The sequence below is a fragment of the Mercenaria mercenaria genome, chromosome 1, assembly GCF_021730395.1.
Source record: "Mercenaria mercenaria strain notata chromosome 1, MADL_Memer_1, whole genome shotgun sequence".
Classification (NCBI taxonomy): domain Eukaryota; kingdom Metazoa; phylum Mollusca; class Bivalvia; order Venerida; family Veneridae; genus Mercenaria; species Mercenaria mercenaria.
Genome location: NC_069361.1, coordinates 25,109,039 through 25,124,597, shown reverse-complemented (window position 1 = coordinate 25,124,597; position 15,559 = coordinate 25,109,039). Strand labels below are relative to the sequence as shown.

The 15,559-nt window shown below is 36.8% G+C and overlaps 1 protein-coding gene across 1 annotated transcript; it reads left to right on the top strand.

Annotated features, from left to right (window-relative positions):
* The first annotated feature begins 1,258 nt into the window (after positions 1 to 1,258).
* Positions 1,259 to 14,660, top strand: LOC123543623 (UPF0669 protein C6orf120 homolog). Its single transcript, XM_045329696.2, has 2 exons — positions 1,259 to 1,350; positions 10,952 to 14,660. Exon 2 carries the CDS (start codon positions 10,984 to 10,986, stop codon positions 11,599 to 11,601), a length of 618 nt encoding a protein of 205 aa, XP_045185631.1. The 5' UTR covers positions 1,259 to 1,350; positions 10,952 to 10,983; the 3' UTR covers positions 11,602 to 14,660.
* Positions 14,661 to 15,559: the final 899 nt, after the last annotated feature.

Genomic DNA, 15,559 nt, shown 5'->3' with positions numbered 1-15,559 from the left:
GAGATGTTACTTGATGTATATTGAAATTCTAAACAGTTTTCACCGTAAATACACATATAGAGTATATTACATGAGTGTCTTTTCATATTGAAATTATCAAACGAGTTCAGTATAAATAATAAAGGCAGTCAATAATAAAATGTGAGGCTCTGTCGAGCATTTTATGAATTTGATTCAACGTGTTTAATAATTCCAATGTGAAAAGTCACAAATGTAATGAGAGAAAAGGAAGGAATAAAACATGTTTAAATCAAATCACAAATGTAATGAGAGATGGCAATATTTCAGAATTTCAGGTTCCGTGAAGCGAAATATCGTCTTAATTCTCAATGTGTGAAATAACTAACTGTTAAAATGTAATAAAGTAAAGCATCCAGTTATTAAAGACTGTACGATCATATATAGGGTAAGACAGGCATTTGAAGTTTCCATACTCCAATTTTCTTTGAAATACGTACACCATTATTTTCAGTTGTCTTTGAAGTTTAGCTGCGTTTGTTTCATTTCGATCGTTACCAATTTGATAAACAATAGCTAATCCTTATAATTAGTTTTCAAACTGAATACGATTATTAAAGAATTGCACGCACGGGTTTCTATCACAATTAACATGTATTAATGACATATAATTACTATTAATTGCTTTTTATTCAATGAGATTAAAGATCGGCCAGCTTTGGAACTATTTCTTGGTATGTCGGGCTTTTACATGCTATTGAAAGAATGGAATGCATGTCATTTGCAGACAACCTATATAACCTTCAAATTTTCGTGGCAAAATTATTCCATGAAATCTTTTCATAATGGCTACTGCAATGTCATTCTCCGTTGGAGAGACATTCTCTAGTTTGACTGAATTTGAAAACAAAATTACGGAATATCAAAAATCTAAATGTGTTCAGTTCTATCGGCGTGACTCGCGTACCATTGAAAAGTCTAAATTTCGCTATCCAAACAAAACTTTCAATCCGGATATAAAGTTCACAAGTGTCACATATAGGTGACGGTTCACTAGCCACTGCCTTAACTTTTAGAAAAGTTTCGAGTCGTGTGTCCTTGTACTTATTAGGCCTATATATATTATTTGTTCCATCTTGTGTCGATCGCCTGGCTTGTTAACAGTCAATTTCACTCCGAATTTTGTTTGTTCTTGCTTTTTTCCATTTCAATGAAAAGGGGGTTTGAATGAAAAGGGTCCTGCCCATTACCACGGCTTGAGCTGTCAGTCTCTCGATGTGATAATGTAGACGGCGTAAAAAGAAGAACTTGTTCTTATGTTTAAGTTTGAGGAACTCACGAAATATGTATCCTTCCGCCAAACCGTAAACGAAATAAACGAAATTCCTTCGGGTAATATTACATTTTATAATATTCTATACATTTTAAAAACTTAATTGCAAAGATGACTTCAAAAATAAAACGTACAATTCACTAGATAATGCGGATAATAATAAGATTGCATTGAAAGTGAAATAGTGCTCGGATAATCGGTATTCGGTTAAAACGTCCTAAAATAAGACACTAAACCCGTTGCGCTGTAAACCGATTTTGCAGCTTCAGAGATAATATAAATAGATCTATCACAATTCTAAAACCTTACTAGTGAAGAGATTAGAAAATAGCAGCAGGGCTTTCATTAAGCAGCGTCCCGGCGTAAAATACGCCAAGAATTATGATTTGTACGCCAATACACAGAGTCAGAGGCATACAAAGGACTCTGAAATTTTCAAAGGACAACAAAATCAATACACTGTGATGTAACTTCAGTGTTTTTTCCCCAACCGATAATGATGTGATTAGCTCCGCTCCGTAAGCGGTTTAACTCCTGATGATTGATAGCCTCCTAAAGGCTGTTGGCATTTCTTTAGATGTCATGACTAGTCATGTTTGAAGTGTGAAGCATCGTGTTTGATAAAGAGACCGTCTGTAAATGTAAACCATCATTCAGATCAGTTGACATGTTAAAAAGGTGCTTATTGCCGAAAATAAAAAAAAAATACATGTACTTGGCTCGGATAAAGGCTCCGAAGTCGGAACTTTGGAAGACAATAGAACTAACTGTTGCAATTATATCGACAATTTCAGCGCCAAAAAATAAATGAATAAATTTTATTTGTAAATTGGTGAATAAATAGGCAGTTCAAAGTCAAAAACCTTTTTTTCCGATCAGTAATAAATTTGCTACCTACTTTGGAACAATTGCCTTACCTATGCATGATCGTTAGAGGCGCCTTATAGGGTCTTAACACTTGGTTTTGCAATATCTCCGTGATTCCAGCAGGTATGCAAATTTTGATTCCATACCTCATGTTTTTATTTCGATGTAAATGAGATGTGGAACCAAAATTTGTAGTCCTATTTGGTGCCATATAACCTTTACTGTGTTGGTGCGTGGTAAAACCCAAATAAATAAGTAAATTGGATTTTCGTAAATGATAAATCCTACTTCTACAGTTTAAAAAAAAAACTTCAATCTGTCTCCTATTTAGGTTACACAACTGGTATCAGATCTATGACACATTTTGATGAATAGCCTAGCTGAAATAAACACCAGCATATGGCAGCTAAACTTCAAAGGGAGAGTGTTGGCAAATTTTCCTTTATTGATTTTCCGCATTGCTCTTTGATGTGGGATGAAAGTTAATTGGTTGGGCAGTACCAGGTGATTGATGTAATTTGACATACCGTAATTCTACTCTGAGTGTATAAAAATGTACTTTAGATTGTTTTTTGTGTGGATTTTCATTAAGTAGATGAAGAACAGTAAGTTTGTTGATTTTAATAAAATGCTGACTGTTGCTATACATATAATAAAACTATGTAATATTTTTTGTTAAATATAATGTTTTCTTATCATTCTAGTGGTCCTTTTCTCTAGATTTTATTACTTAACACATTGTTTTGAACCAATTAAATATGACAATGATAGTAATGATGATGATGATGATGATGATATCAGATGATTATGATGATGATGATGATAAGCCTTAAGGGTCATTGTACAAAGTAATACTAGGATTCCAAGAAAATTTAAGAGGGACTCCAAAATCTGAATGTAAGGCAGTCCTGACGTCATGAAATTGAATCCTAATGGAAGCCCTATAGCAGGCAATAAATAAGGCTTAAAAAGAGCTTCAGTAGTTGGAGCTGAGAATCATCCTAGTCCAAATAATTGTACTCAAGACATGAATATCATGAATACTGGTTTATATCCCCCTCCTAGGTAGACAATGTGAAAAATCAGTATACATCTATATGCTACTTGGTGCACATATATTACATGCGTGGTTATTGTTATGTCACAGGGTGAGAAAAATGTGTAGCCAGACCTGGACTCGAACCAGGGGCTTCAGAATACCGTTCCGATTCTCTACTGACTGAGCTAGCCGGTGGCTTGAGTCAAAATTTGATGGTCAGATTGTTTTATATTTGTGACGTCCCCGCAATCTAAGCGTCAAAACCTCGAGGGACCAAAATAATGGAGGATAAATAACAGTAATCATGTGCACTGTTTTGGTCTTTCAAGTGTTTGACGCAAGTGGAGATATTGCCCATAAGAAAAATACCTCGATATTTCCTTGGATTGCGTCAAATTAGTTGGCCTAGCCGGCCACTTATATACATTTTCTCCTCGTTTTAATTAATGTTCAAGTCCTATACTATGACATATTTCCACACCACTTTGAATTCATCATAGAAATTCAACTGGTACTTTATATATAAGCAGTTACAGGCATCACAGACTAACCGATGTAATGCCTTTGTGGTCCCACGTTGGGCGTCAAATGTCACAGGGTGAGAAAAATGTGCAGCCAGACCGAAACTCGAACCCTGGGATTCGGAATACTGTTCTGATGCCCTACTGACTGAGCTAGCCAGCAGCTTACATAATTTTCCCCCCATTAATTCTAATATTCAAGTCCTATACCATGACATTTAGCTAGATGACAGATGCTTGGAGATCAGGCCTCTCCTTTCCTTCACCCCTACCAGCTGTCAGCCAATACATCTAAGCCTTTTAAAACAAACTAAGCACAGCTAGGTCTCAGTCTTAAAACATTTTTGTTTCAATTTTAACATATTTTAAGATTTTTCCAAGTAAATAGTAAAAATTGCTTGTTTCAAAATTTATAACACAATTTCATTTTCCAAGGAATATGAGATCTTATCCAAGCTCAGAGTTGGGCTGTCAAATTTATTCCAACAGAGTCAGGATGCAGACAGTATCTTTGGTTATAAGAGATGTGTTCTCATTATCAAGGGGCCTCAGTGGCCAAGTTGTTAAGGTCACTGACTTCAAATCACTTGCTCCTCACTGATGTGGGTTCCAGCCTCACTCAGCTAGGGTGTGAATTCTCCATGTGAGGATGTCACACAGTTTCCGGAAGGTTGGTTTTCTACCCAGGTGCCTGGCCGTGATGAAGTATAATAATTATAGTATATTGCATAAAGGGGCATCTAGGGTGTTCCTCCACCATCAAAGGCATGGAAAGAACTCAAAGAAGGCTAAAGCAAGTCTCATCATCAGTCATTTTCTCTGATGGTCTAAGGTGCTGGTCTTTTTTCTTGTATTTTAAAATGTAACATTTAAAATGTAACATTGTCCTTTTTTAGCTTGACTATATGAAGTATAAGGAGAGCTATCCTACACGACCCGGCGTCGGCGTCTTTCCGCGTCCCCACCTTGGTTACAGTTTTTTTTACACTTTCTCTTTTTTCAACTTATCTCTGTAATTACTCGATGGATTTGATTCAAACTTGAAATACTTATTCCTCATCATCATCCACATCATCTGACATAAGGGCCATAACTCTGGCACCAATATTTCATGAATTATCCCCCCTTTTCACTTAGATTTTCAGGTTAAGGTTTCGATGGAGGCCTTGAGAAACAAAAATCAAACAACACCAAATCATAGAAAGAAAGAGTTGTTTGACATGAAAATTGAACAGCATGTAAAACATGTATATTACTTTACGAAACAAGTGTCAGTATACTGATATAAACATTGAATTCCGGAAAAGGACTGCCTAAAGGGGCTCCACTTTCGGACAGTTAAACGCCTTTAAAAACTCACCATTTTCAAAGAACTGTTACACATGTTTGTTTTGATGCATTTGAAATAGCGTGCGAGTGGTGAAATTTCACGTAACAAGGTGGAACATAGTTTTCAGCAATTGTTTATCTTTATTTCTATACAAGTGGCATTCATTTTCAAAGGGAGACAACTTTTTCTCAAAGATTACTTAAAATAATCGGAAAAAGTTGTTTCCCTTTGAAAATGAATGTCATTTGTACTTGAAATAATCGGGAACAGTTGTCTCCCTTTGAAAATGAATGCCATTTGTAAAGAAATAAAGATAAACAATTGCTGAAAATCTCTATCTCTGTTATTACTGAATGGATTGGATTCAAACTTAAAATAGTTGTTAAACATCATCACCCACCTCATATGACACAAGGTGCATAACTCTGGCACCATTTTTTCATGAATTATTCCCCCTTTTATACGCCCGTTTGAAAAACGGGACATATTATGGGAACGCCCCTGGTGGGTGGGCGGGCTGGCGGCGTCCACAGACTTTGTCCGGAGCATATCTTCTACATGCATGGAGGGATTTTGATGAAACTTGGCACAGTTGTTCACCATCATGAGACGGAGTGTCATGCGCAAGAACCAGGTCCCTAGGTCTAAGGTCAAGGTCACACTTAGAGGTCAAAGGTCAAATTCAAGAATGACTTTGTCCGGAGCATATCTTCTTTATGTATGGAGGGATTTTGATGAAAGTTGGCACAGTTGTTCATCATCATGAGACGGAGTGTCATGCGCAAGAACCAGGTCCCTAGGTCTAAGGTCAAGGTCACACTTAGAGGTCAAAGGACACAAGAAAGAAAACTTTGTCCAGAGCATATCTTCTTCATGCATGGAGGGATTTTGATATAACTTGGCACAAATTTTCACCACCACGAGGCGGAGTGTCATGCGCAAGAACCAGGTCCCTAGGTCTAAGGTCAAGGTCACACTTAGAGGTCAAAGGATACAAGAATGAAAACCTTGTCCGGAGCATTTCTTCTTCATGCATAGAGGGATTTTGATATAACTTGGCACAAATGTTCACCACCACGAGACGGAGTGTCATGCGCAAGAACCAGGTCCCTAGGTCTAAGGTCAAGGTCACACTTAGAGGCCAAAGGTCAGATACAAGAATGACTTTGTCCGAAGCATTTCTTCTTCATGCATGGAGGGATTTTGATGTAAATTGGCACAATTATACACCATCATGAGACGAAGTGTCATGCGCAGTTCCCTTTTTAGAATTACTTCCCTTTGTTGTTACTATAAATAGCTTATATTGTAACTTTTTCATTACTAGTCGTAAGGAAAAATCGAGACCACTTTTCTGTAGTACAACATACATGCTACATCCAATTATGAGGTGTATTTTGACCAATCTCTACCTGGTAAAGATTTTTGTGTGGACTTACAATTTTTTTTTGGATTTTTTTTTTATGCCCCCGAAGGGAGGCATATAGTTTTTGAACCGTCTGTCTGTCGGTCTGTCCGCATTTTTCGTGTCCGGTCCATATCTTTGTCATCGATGGATGGATTTTCAAATAACTTGGCATGAATGTGTACCACAGTAAGACGACGTGTCGCGCGCAAGACCCGGGTCCGTAGCTCAAAGGTCAAGGTCACACTTAGACATTAAAGGTTATTGCATTGATGGGCGTGTCCGGTCCATATCTTTGTCATCGATGGATGGATTTTCAAATAACTTGGCATGAATGTGTACCACAGTAAGATGACGTGTCGCGCGCAAGACCCAGGTCCGTACCTCAAAGGTCAAGGTCACACTTAGACATTAAGGGATAGTGCATTGATGGGCGTGTCCGGTCCATATCTTTGTCATCGATGGATGGATTTTCAAATAACTTGGCATGAATGTGTACCACAGTAAGACGACGTGTCGCGCGCAAGACCCAGGTCCGTATCTCAAAGGTCAAGGTCACACTTAGACATTTAGGGATAGTGCATTGATGGGCGTGTCTGGTCCATATCTTTGTCATCGATGGATGGATTTTCAAATAACTTGGCATGAATGTGTACCACAGTAAGACGACTTGCCATGCGCAGGACCCAGGTCCGTAGCTCAAAGGTCAAGGTCACAGTTAGATGTTAAAGGTCTTTTTTCATGATAGTGCATTGATGGCGATTTTAAAATAACTACGCATAAATGTGTGACACAGTAAGACGATGTGTCGCGCGCAAGACCCAGCTCCGTAGGTCAAAGGTCCTAAACTCAAACATCGGCCATAACTATTCATTTAAAGTGCCATCGGGGGCATGTGTCATCCTATGGAGACAGCTCTTGTTTTGTTTTTTTTAAGATTACCTTCCCTTAGTTGTTACTATAAATAACTTATATTGTAACTTTTTTATAATTGACCGTAGGGAAAAAACAAGACCACTTTTCTGTGGTACAACATAGATGTTGCTTTCAAATTTTAGGTGTATTTTAAGGTATCTCTACCTGGTAAGGAGTTTTTTTGTGGACTTAGAAAAACAAAAGACTTACAACATACATGCCATAATTTTTCCGGACCTTTCCGGGATTCTGAGTTAAAATTTCCGGGATTTTTACCCTTTGTCCGGGACATACACTGTGACATTAGTATTCGTCTGTTTCATGCATAAATATCATAAAATTATATGCAGTTTCCGGAGATAAACATTGTTCCCTTGCTTAGGAATAATTTGTTGCAAATGTCGTCTAGCTTTCTAAGGGAGGTAAATAGGGTAATTTACGTCTATAGTTCGGCACGTGAATTGGTTGCATTCCCGAGGTGAACTGAATTGGGAGACTTGCTATATACGAAGAATTAACCTGGTCTTCGTGATTTAGAATCCAGCTTATTTGGTATCTTTTTAAAGCTTAAAAGTTTACCTAATCATTAATAAAATGGAATCCTCAAAGGAATGAAATAAATCTTGTAGATAAAATCTATATAAAATATTTCGGGTTGGGTCAATTTTCAAGGATCGGCCTGCAAAGGCATTCAATAGTCAAAAGTTTAATTTAGAATATGTGTGACAATCAATCTACATTTTGAAAGATTACAAACTTTTAAAATAATTAACGTTTAATTGACCATTAATAGGCATTTCTTCCAGTCAAGGCTACGTGTAGCTTCACCGCCTACGTGCTAACAACAACGAGTTTTTCGGCTATTGTTCCTAATATTAAATTATCATAAAACTGTTATTGATTGCATAATTTTGTCAATTCATGAACAGGGTCATCAAAATAGCTGACTGTAAATTAATCTGGGTCATCAAAAGATCGCAGTGCGCAATATGAGTGGTGATCGGAGCTAGCTTAATCAACATGTGTCCCGCTCGAGGGCATGAAACTGATTATCGGATAATTAGGAATAAACAATGTGACACCGGTGACTGTTTATTGTGTTTTATTCATGTAAAATTCAACAATTTATAGGCAAAAAAAAAACTAGTTTTTTGGGGTTTTTTTTGTTTTTCTGTTACAGTACTTTTAATTTTCCGGGACATTTCAACACTGTCCAGGACACCGGGACGAGCATGTGATTTCCGGGACAATCCCGGACAATCCGGGACATATGACATATATGCTTACAATGATTACTAAACAACCACAAAATTAAAATTCCATTTGCAAATACAGGTGCTAGAGTAAAGAAATTTGCTGTGACGGGCGTATATTGTGACATTCTGGCACTCTTGTTTACTTAGAATTTCAGGTTAAAGTTTTGGTGCACTTTCACTCTACCTCTGTTATTACTGAATGGATTTGATTCAAACTTAAAATAGTTGTTCAGCATCATCACCCACATCATATGACACAAGATGCATAACTCTGGCACAATTTTTCATGAATTATTCCCCTTTTTACTTAGAATTTCAGGTTAAAGTTTTATGCACTTCCACTCTATCTCTGTTATTACTGAATGGATCTGATTCAAACTTAAACAATTGTTCAACATCATTACCCTTATCATATGACACAAGGTGCATATTTTAGTGACCAATTTTTCATGAATTATTTCCCCTTTTTACTTAGAATTTTAGGTTAAAGTTTTTATGCACTTTCACTCTGTCTCTGTTATTACTGAATGGATTTGATTCAAACTTAAAATAGTTGTTCAACATCATCACCCACACCATATGACGCAAGGTGCATAACTCTGGCACCAATTTTTCATTAATTATTCCCCCTTTTTACTTAGAATTTTAGGTTAAAGTTTTGATGCACTTTCACTCTATCTCTGTTATTACTGAATGGATTTGATTCAAACTTAAAATAGTTGTTCAGCATCATCACCCACACCATATGACACAAGGTGCATAACTCTGGCACCAATATTTAATGAATTATGCCCCTTTTTGCTTAGGATATACTTATGTAGTGTTTTGATACATTTTATCTTTACCTCTCTTATTACTTCAAGTTGATATTTTTGACATAGACTCAGGCTATTGTGCAATATCTTCATCCACAATTGGAGTCATTAAACACTCCAGTGACAGCTCTAGTTTCCTCAGATGTGCCCAGTTTCACTATCCAGCATTGAAAGAATTGAGCGCGCTGTCTCCTGTGACAGCTCTTGTTTCACTTGAAACATAATGTTATTCTGACGATTTATTATGAGAAAACAAAAGATTAACAGAAATATTTCAGAATCATGGGCGTAGGAGCGAGTTTAACTTTGTGGGGGGAGCCAAACCTTTTCGACCGGCGGTTTGTGGGGGAGGGGTAGCGGCAAGGTATCCTCGGTGCATTACTCATGACAAAGCCTCAAAGCCTCGTACAGGGGCCAAATGGGCCATAGGCCCCCTCAAGCCTCTATGTTTAGCAATCATTGAGTTATTCTGATGATACACATACGACTAGGCACTGAACTGTCTTAATCAGTCATATTATGTATTGTTCTGATCACAGGAGTCTGAAATTCTATCAATAAGACCATAGAAGTCTATCTTTACAAAAATTACCCCCTATATAATATTTATATATTGATATAAAGTTGTGGAAATATCATTTCCCTTGAATGGACAATGAAAAACAAAACAAAAATACATAACGTTTACATGCATAAACAGGCTTAATAGTAAGGCCTACATAGATTTTGCAGACGCTCAAACCGGAACTGTAGTGATTGCGCTCAATGATATATTATTTTTATAAAATGTAATCAAACAATCCTTGGCGTAGCGTACAGATTTCAGTACTGACACTATGGAAAGAAACAAGTCAGAATACAAGGGAAGGCCAAGTGCAAATCAGAAATCAGGTTGAAAAGAATTATATGATGCTAAGTAAATGTTATATTAGACTGCAAGTTACATCTCTTTTCCAAAAAATTGGGGGGGGGGGGGGGGGGGGGGGGGCAAACTATAGTAGTTTGGCCCCTCCCCCTCCTAGCTTTGGGGGGGGGCCTGTCCCCGCTGGCCCCCCTGCTCCTACGCCTATGAGAATATGTTGAAAGTGTATGCCAAAATTTTTAGTGCTTTTCAAAACTTAAAAAATATTCATGAGTGATGAACATAGTACTCATGAATACTGAGTGTTTTTTAGGAAAGTACCCAATACTCAATAGTACAAGTATCATAATTTTTTCATGAGTACTGAAAAAAAAATGGTACTTGTACTGATTATTCTCGAGTACTCAAGTATTAATTCAACCCAATCCTGCTACCAAGGTGATCTAAATAAGTTGCCATATAACTTGAATTATGTCAGTGTGACTTACACCTATTGAAACAAACATAAAAATTTGTCAGTAAAAAACTGTCACAATAGTGAATACCTTGCCCAGTGTAGCTGTGTTTCATATGCAGTTGTGATTTTATCTGACTACTGTATAGATATTTCTAGACTCCTATGCTTGAATCTTGTACTAATATAATTTCAGATGATGTTACCGTCTTAGCTTAGATCAGCAAAATGATGTTCACCTCTGTGAGTCTTAGTGTGCCTGCATTACTGGTGCTATTGTTTAACTGTTGTAAAGGCCAGGAGCTCCTGCAGTCTCTTAAGGGAACAATTGGTGCCGAAAATTACACATACTACCGTCTTTCTCGGGTTGGAAGATTGCGTGTGGAGCTTGTCAGTCTGTCAGGAGATGCAGACTTGTATGTATCGGATACAACTTTAAATCCAGCATATGATAAGTATACAGCCCAGTCTATTACATGCGGAAAAGATGTTATTGAAGTCCCAGCCAGTTACAACAGGCCTGTAGGTATAGCAGTGTATGGATACCCTGGCCATGAAATTTCAGAATATTTAATCTCTATATATCAGCTACCAAAAAATGAGGAAATGGACTATGAACAGTTGAAACATATGTTCCATGATTATGAGGCTGCAGACTATTTGTTCAAGAATTACGAGGCTTCTCACTATATGTACAGGGACGTAAAACCAAATGTCAATCCACAGGGGAAAAGTTCAAGCAGTGGCCAAGATGCCTTAGATGAAGACGAGGCAGAGTCCTTTGGTTCGGTTCTCTGGGAGATTCTATTAACATTGCTCAAAGTTGTTTTTGAAGTAATTTTGTGATATTTCCTGTCATTTGCTATTTGTGCCTGTCTTTGTAACATAAAACTTGTAATACATTAATTATTTATTGAAGGAATATACTTTTTGTATTTTAAGTAATTTGCATTGTTTTCAAAGGCAATGTTTTTTATTGCCAGTAAGAATTTGAATACATACTTTTGGAAAATAATAAATTTATTCCATCATATTAAAGAATTGAATTCTTGCCATCTTTTTAAGGTCCAAAGGTATTTTCCAGTAACTGATGCTATGGCATGTGAGATGTTATCTCAAACTGACTTCCTGTCAGATTTCAAGGATATTTATGAAACCAACTTTTATAGTAAGAACATGTTTATTCTGCAATGTTGCATATATTACATAGTTTCAGTTTATGTGAAAATATTATTAATCTTACTGGTACTCTATTTTTTACAAGTCTACTATATAGCTGCCTAATTTGTAATCATGTTATCATATTAATTTTACTTTGTATTACAATTAAATAAAAACTTTGTTAGCCTGACCACTAGATATATTTTGAAATGAAACTTTTTTACTCTAGATAAATTTCAAATATTTTATAAGTAAAATGCTAAGCCTCTTGAAAAAGCTTCTTTTTTTCTGATGGCCGAACTATGTAACGCAGTAAAAATATCTGTATGAAACATACCTGCTGGAGTTATTTCCGCTGTTAATCATGAAAAGAAAAACTATTAAATAGGGGACATACAGCAGAACATAGGGACTAGGGCCAGTGTAAGGTCCCATACACTTTTTTGTACAAAAAACCTTAATTTAAGGAAATATTTTCGATAATGTACAGAAATGTATGCAAAGAAAAAAAAAAACAAGGACAAAATTAACATCAGACTGTGTAACTTTTGTTTTCAGTTATGCTGTTTCAGGGCAATGGCCTATTTAAAAAAAATATTAGCCATTTTTATATGCCCGTCTCTGAAAGAGCGGGGCGTATTATGTGAACACCCGTGGCGGGCGGGCAGTCGGCGTCCAAAAGCATGTCTGCTCTCTAAGTCAAATAGTTTTCATCCGATCTTCACCAAACTTGGTGACAATGTTTGTGGGCATAATATCTCAGCCAAGTTCGATAAGCAGCAAAATCGCTCTTGGCTCTCTTGAGTTATTGCCCTTGAATTACTCAAAATCTGCAATTTTAGCCTTGTCCGCCCTTTAAGTCCCAACATTTTTCATCTGATCTTCACCAGACTTGGTGACAATGTTTATGGGCATAATATCTCTGCCAAGTTTGATAACCAGCTAAACCACCCCAGGCACTCTTGGATTATGGCCCTTAAATTACTTGAAAAATTGCGAATTTAACCTTATCCGCTCTCTAAGTCCAACACTTTTCATCCGATCTTCCACAAACTTGCAGATAATGTTTGTCAGCATAATATCTCAGCCAAGTTCCATAACCAGCCAAATTGCCCCAGGCACTCGTGGATATGGCCCTTGAATTACTCGAAATCTGTGAATTAGCCTTGTCCGCTCTCTAAGTCGAACAGTTTTCATCCGATCTTCATTAAACTTGCTGACAATGTTTGTGGGCAAAATATCTCAGCAAAGTTCGATAATCAGCCAAATCGCCCCAGGCACTCTTGAATTATGGCCCTTGAATTAGGCCAAATTCGATGACGGTCGTATTTTGTGACAGTCTGCCACTCTTGTTGGGATTTCGGCTCCATGGTTATATCTACAGGGATGTTCATCTATCACTTTACAGGCTATGTATTTAGGTAGTAACCTTGAAAATGCTCAAATTTTACCTCCTAGAATTGAAGGAACAAATCTTACAAATTGATATGAGATCTGGATCTGCATGTTGATGTTAGCCAAATTCACTTTCAGCTAGTACTTATGATTTATCACACATCTGATGTCATGGTAGTAAAATAAAGCCAATACTGTAAAAGCATATATTTTCGCTAGATCAAAATTTAGGGAATTTGAAATTTTGAGTATGTTCGCGTGGTTTAATATCCACGAAATTGTAGAAATTTTATCCTGCTTGAATTTGACTTGTACTTATGGTGAATTTATATGCGAGGATTAATTTTCGCGAGATGTAGGGCTTCGCTAATATAGCGAAAATTAAACCCTCGAGGGAAAATTTCTGCTTTTACAGTATATAGTTTTGGTATTACACTAGTGCTGTAAAGGAGAAGTTGGTTGAATGACTTTGTATATAATAATGTAAGGAAGAAGAAACTTTGATGTTTATGCAGGAAAGTCTAAAATGTGATCAAAGGAATGTTACGTTTCTGTCTTTCGAAATTGATTTTATTAAACTCCTTGAATGAAATAATTAAATGCTCGGCAGTGCCAAAAAGAAGCAATTTTCTTAAATTTGAAAAGATTAAATCTATTTCAATAGTGGTCCTATTTAAAATAATCCTTGGTTTGATGACGATTTGCATATAAAATCAACTTATCATTAGACTTTCCTGCACATTTAATTGACATGATGACGAAATCCTATAAAAAATTGCCCTAGTATATATATATGTTAGGAGTGATGTTTGATGTTACAGGTGATGATTGATGTTGATGATTGATGTTGGTATTGATGTTGGTTGGGATGATTGATGCTAGTGGTAATGATCGATGTTGGTGGGGATGATTGATGTTAGTGGTAATGATCAATGTTGGTGATGATGTTGATGGGGATGATTGATGCTGGTGGTAATGATCGATGTTGGTGGGGATGATTGATGTTAGTGGTAATGATCAATGTTGGTGATGATGTTGATGGGGATGATTGATGCTAGTGGTAATGATCGATGTTGGTGGGGATGATTGATGTTAGTGGTAATGATCAATGTTGGTGATGATGTTGATGGGGATGATTGATGCTAGTGGTAATGATCGATGTTGGTGATGATGATTGATGTTGGTAGGGATGATTGATGCTAGTGGTAATGATCGATGTTAGCAGTGGTGATTAATGTACTTGTAATTCAGACTGAAGCATGTTTTAATCCTAGATGCTTTATATGATATGTCCTTATGTTATATCAGCCCAAATAAATAAAATAAATAAATTATGTTATATCACCTGATTATTGTACAGTGTGGGAATTTTAAGAACTAGTATTATGTTGGTACACAAATTAAAGGCTCACATGTGAATAAACGTGTACCCATTTTCTGGTGCAGGTTTTTAGCTCACCTGAGCCAAAGGCTCATGGTGAGCTTTTGTGACTGCTCAATGTCCGTCGTGTGTCGGTCAACATTTTCTAAAAAAATCTTCTTCTTGAAAACCAGAGGGCAGAATTACACCAAACTTCACAGGAATGATCCTTGGGTGGCCCCCTTTCAAAATTATTCAAAGAATTGAATTCCATGCAGAACTCTGGTTGCCATGGCAACCTAAAGGAAAATTTTTAAAAATCTTCTTATCCAAAACCACAGGGCCTAGGGCTTTGATATCTGGTATGTAATATCATCTAGTGGTCCTCTACCAAAATTGTTCAGATTATCCCCTAGGGTCAAATATGGCCCCGCCCCGGGGGTCACATGGTTTATATAGACTTGTATAGGGAAAACTTTGAAAATCTTCTTGTACAAAACCACTTCGCCTAGAGCTTTGATATTTGGTTTGTAGCATCGTCTAGTGGTCCTCTACCAAGATTATTCAAATTATCCCCCTAGGTTCAAATATAGCCCCGCCCCGGGGGTCCCAAGTTTTACATATACTTATATAGGAAAAAAAGTTTTAAAATCTTCTTGTCTGAAACCACAAGACATAGGCCTTTGATATTTGGTTTGTAGCATTATCTTATGGTCCTCAACCAGAATTGTTCAAATTGTACCCCTGGGGTGAAAAGAAGCCCTGCCCTGGTGGTCCCAAGTTTTACATAGACTTATTTAGGAAAAAAACTTTAAAAATCTTCTTGTCTGAACCCACAGAAACGGAGATATAGTATAGAGTTTTTGTTGTTTAAAGTTGAAGAACATT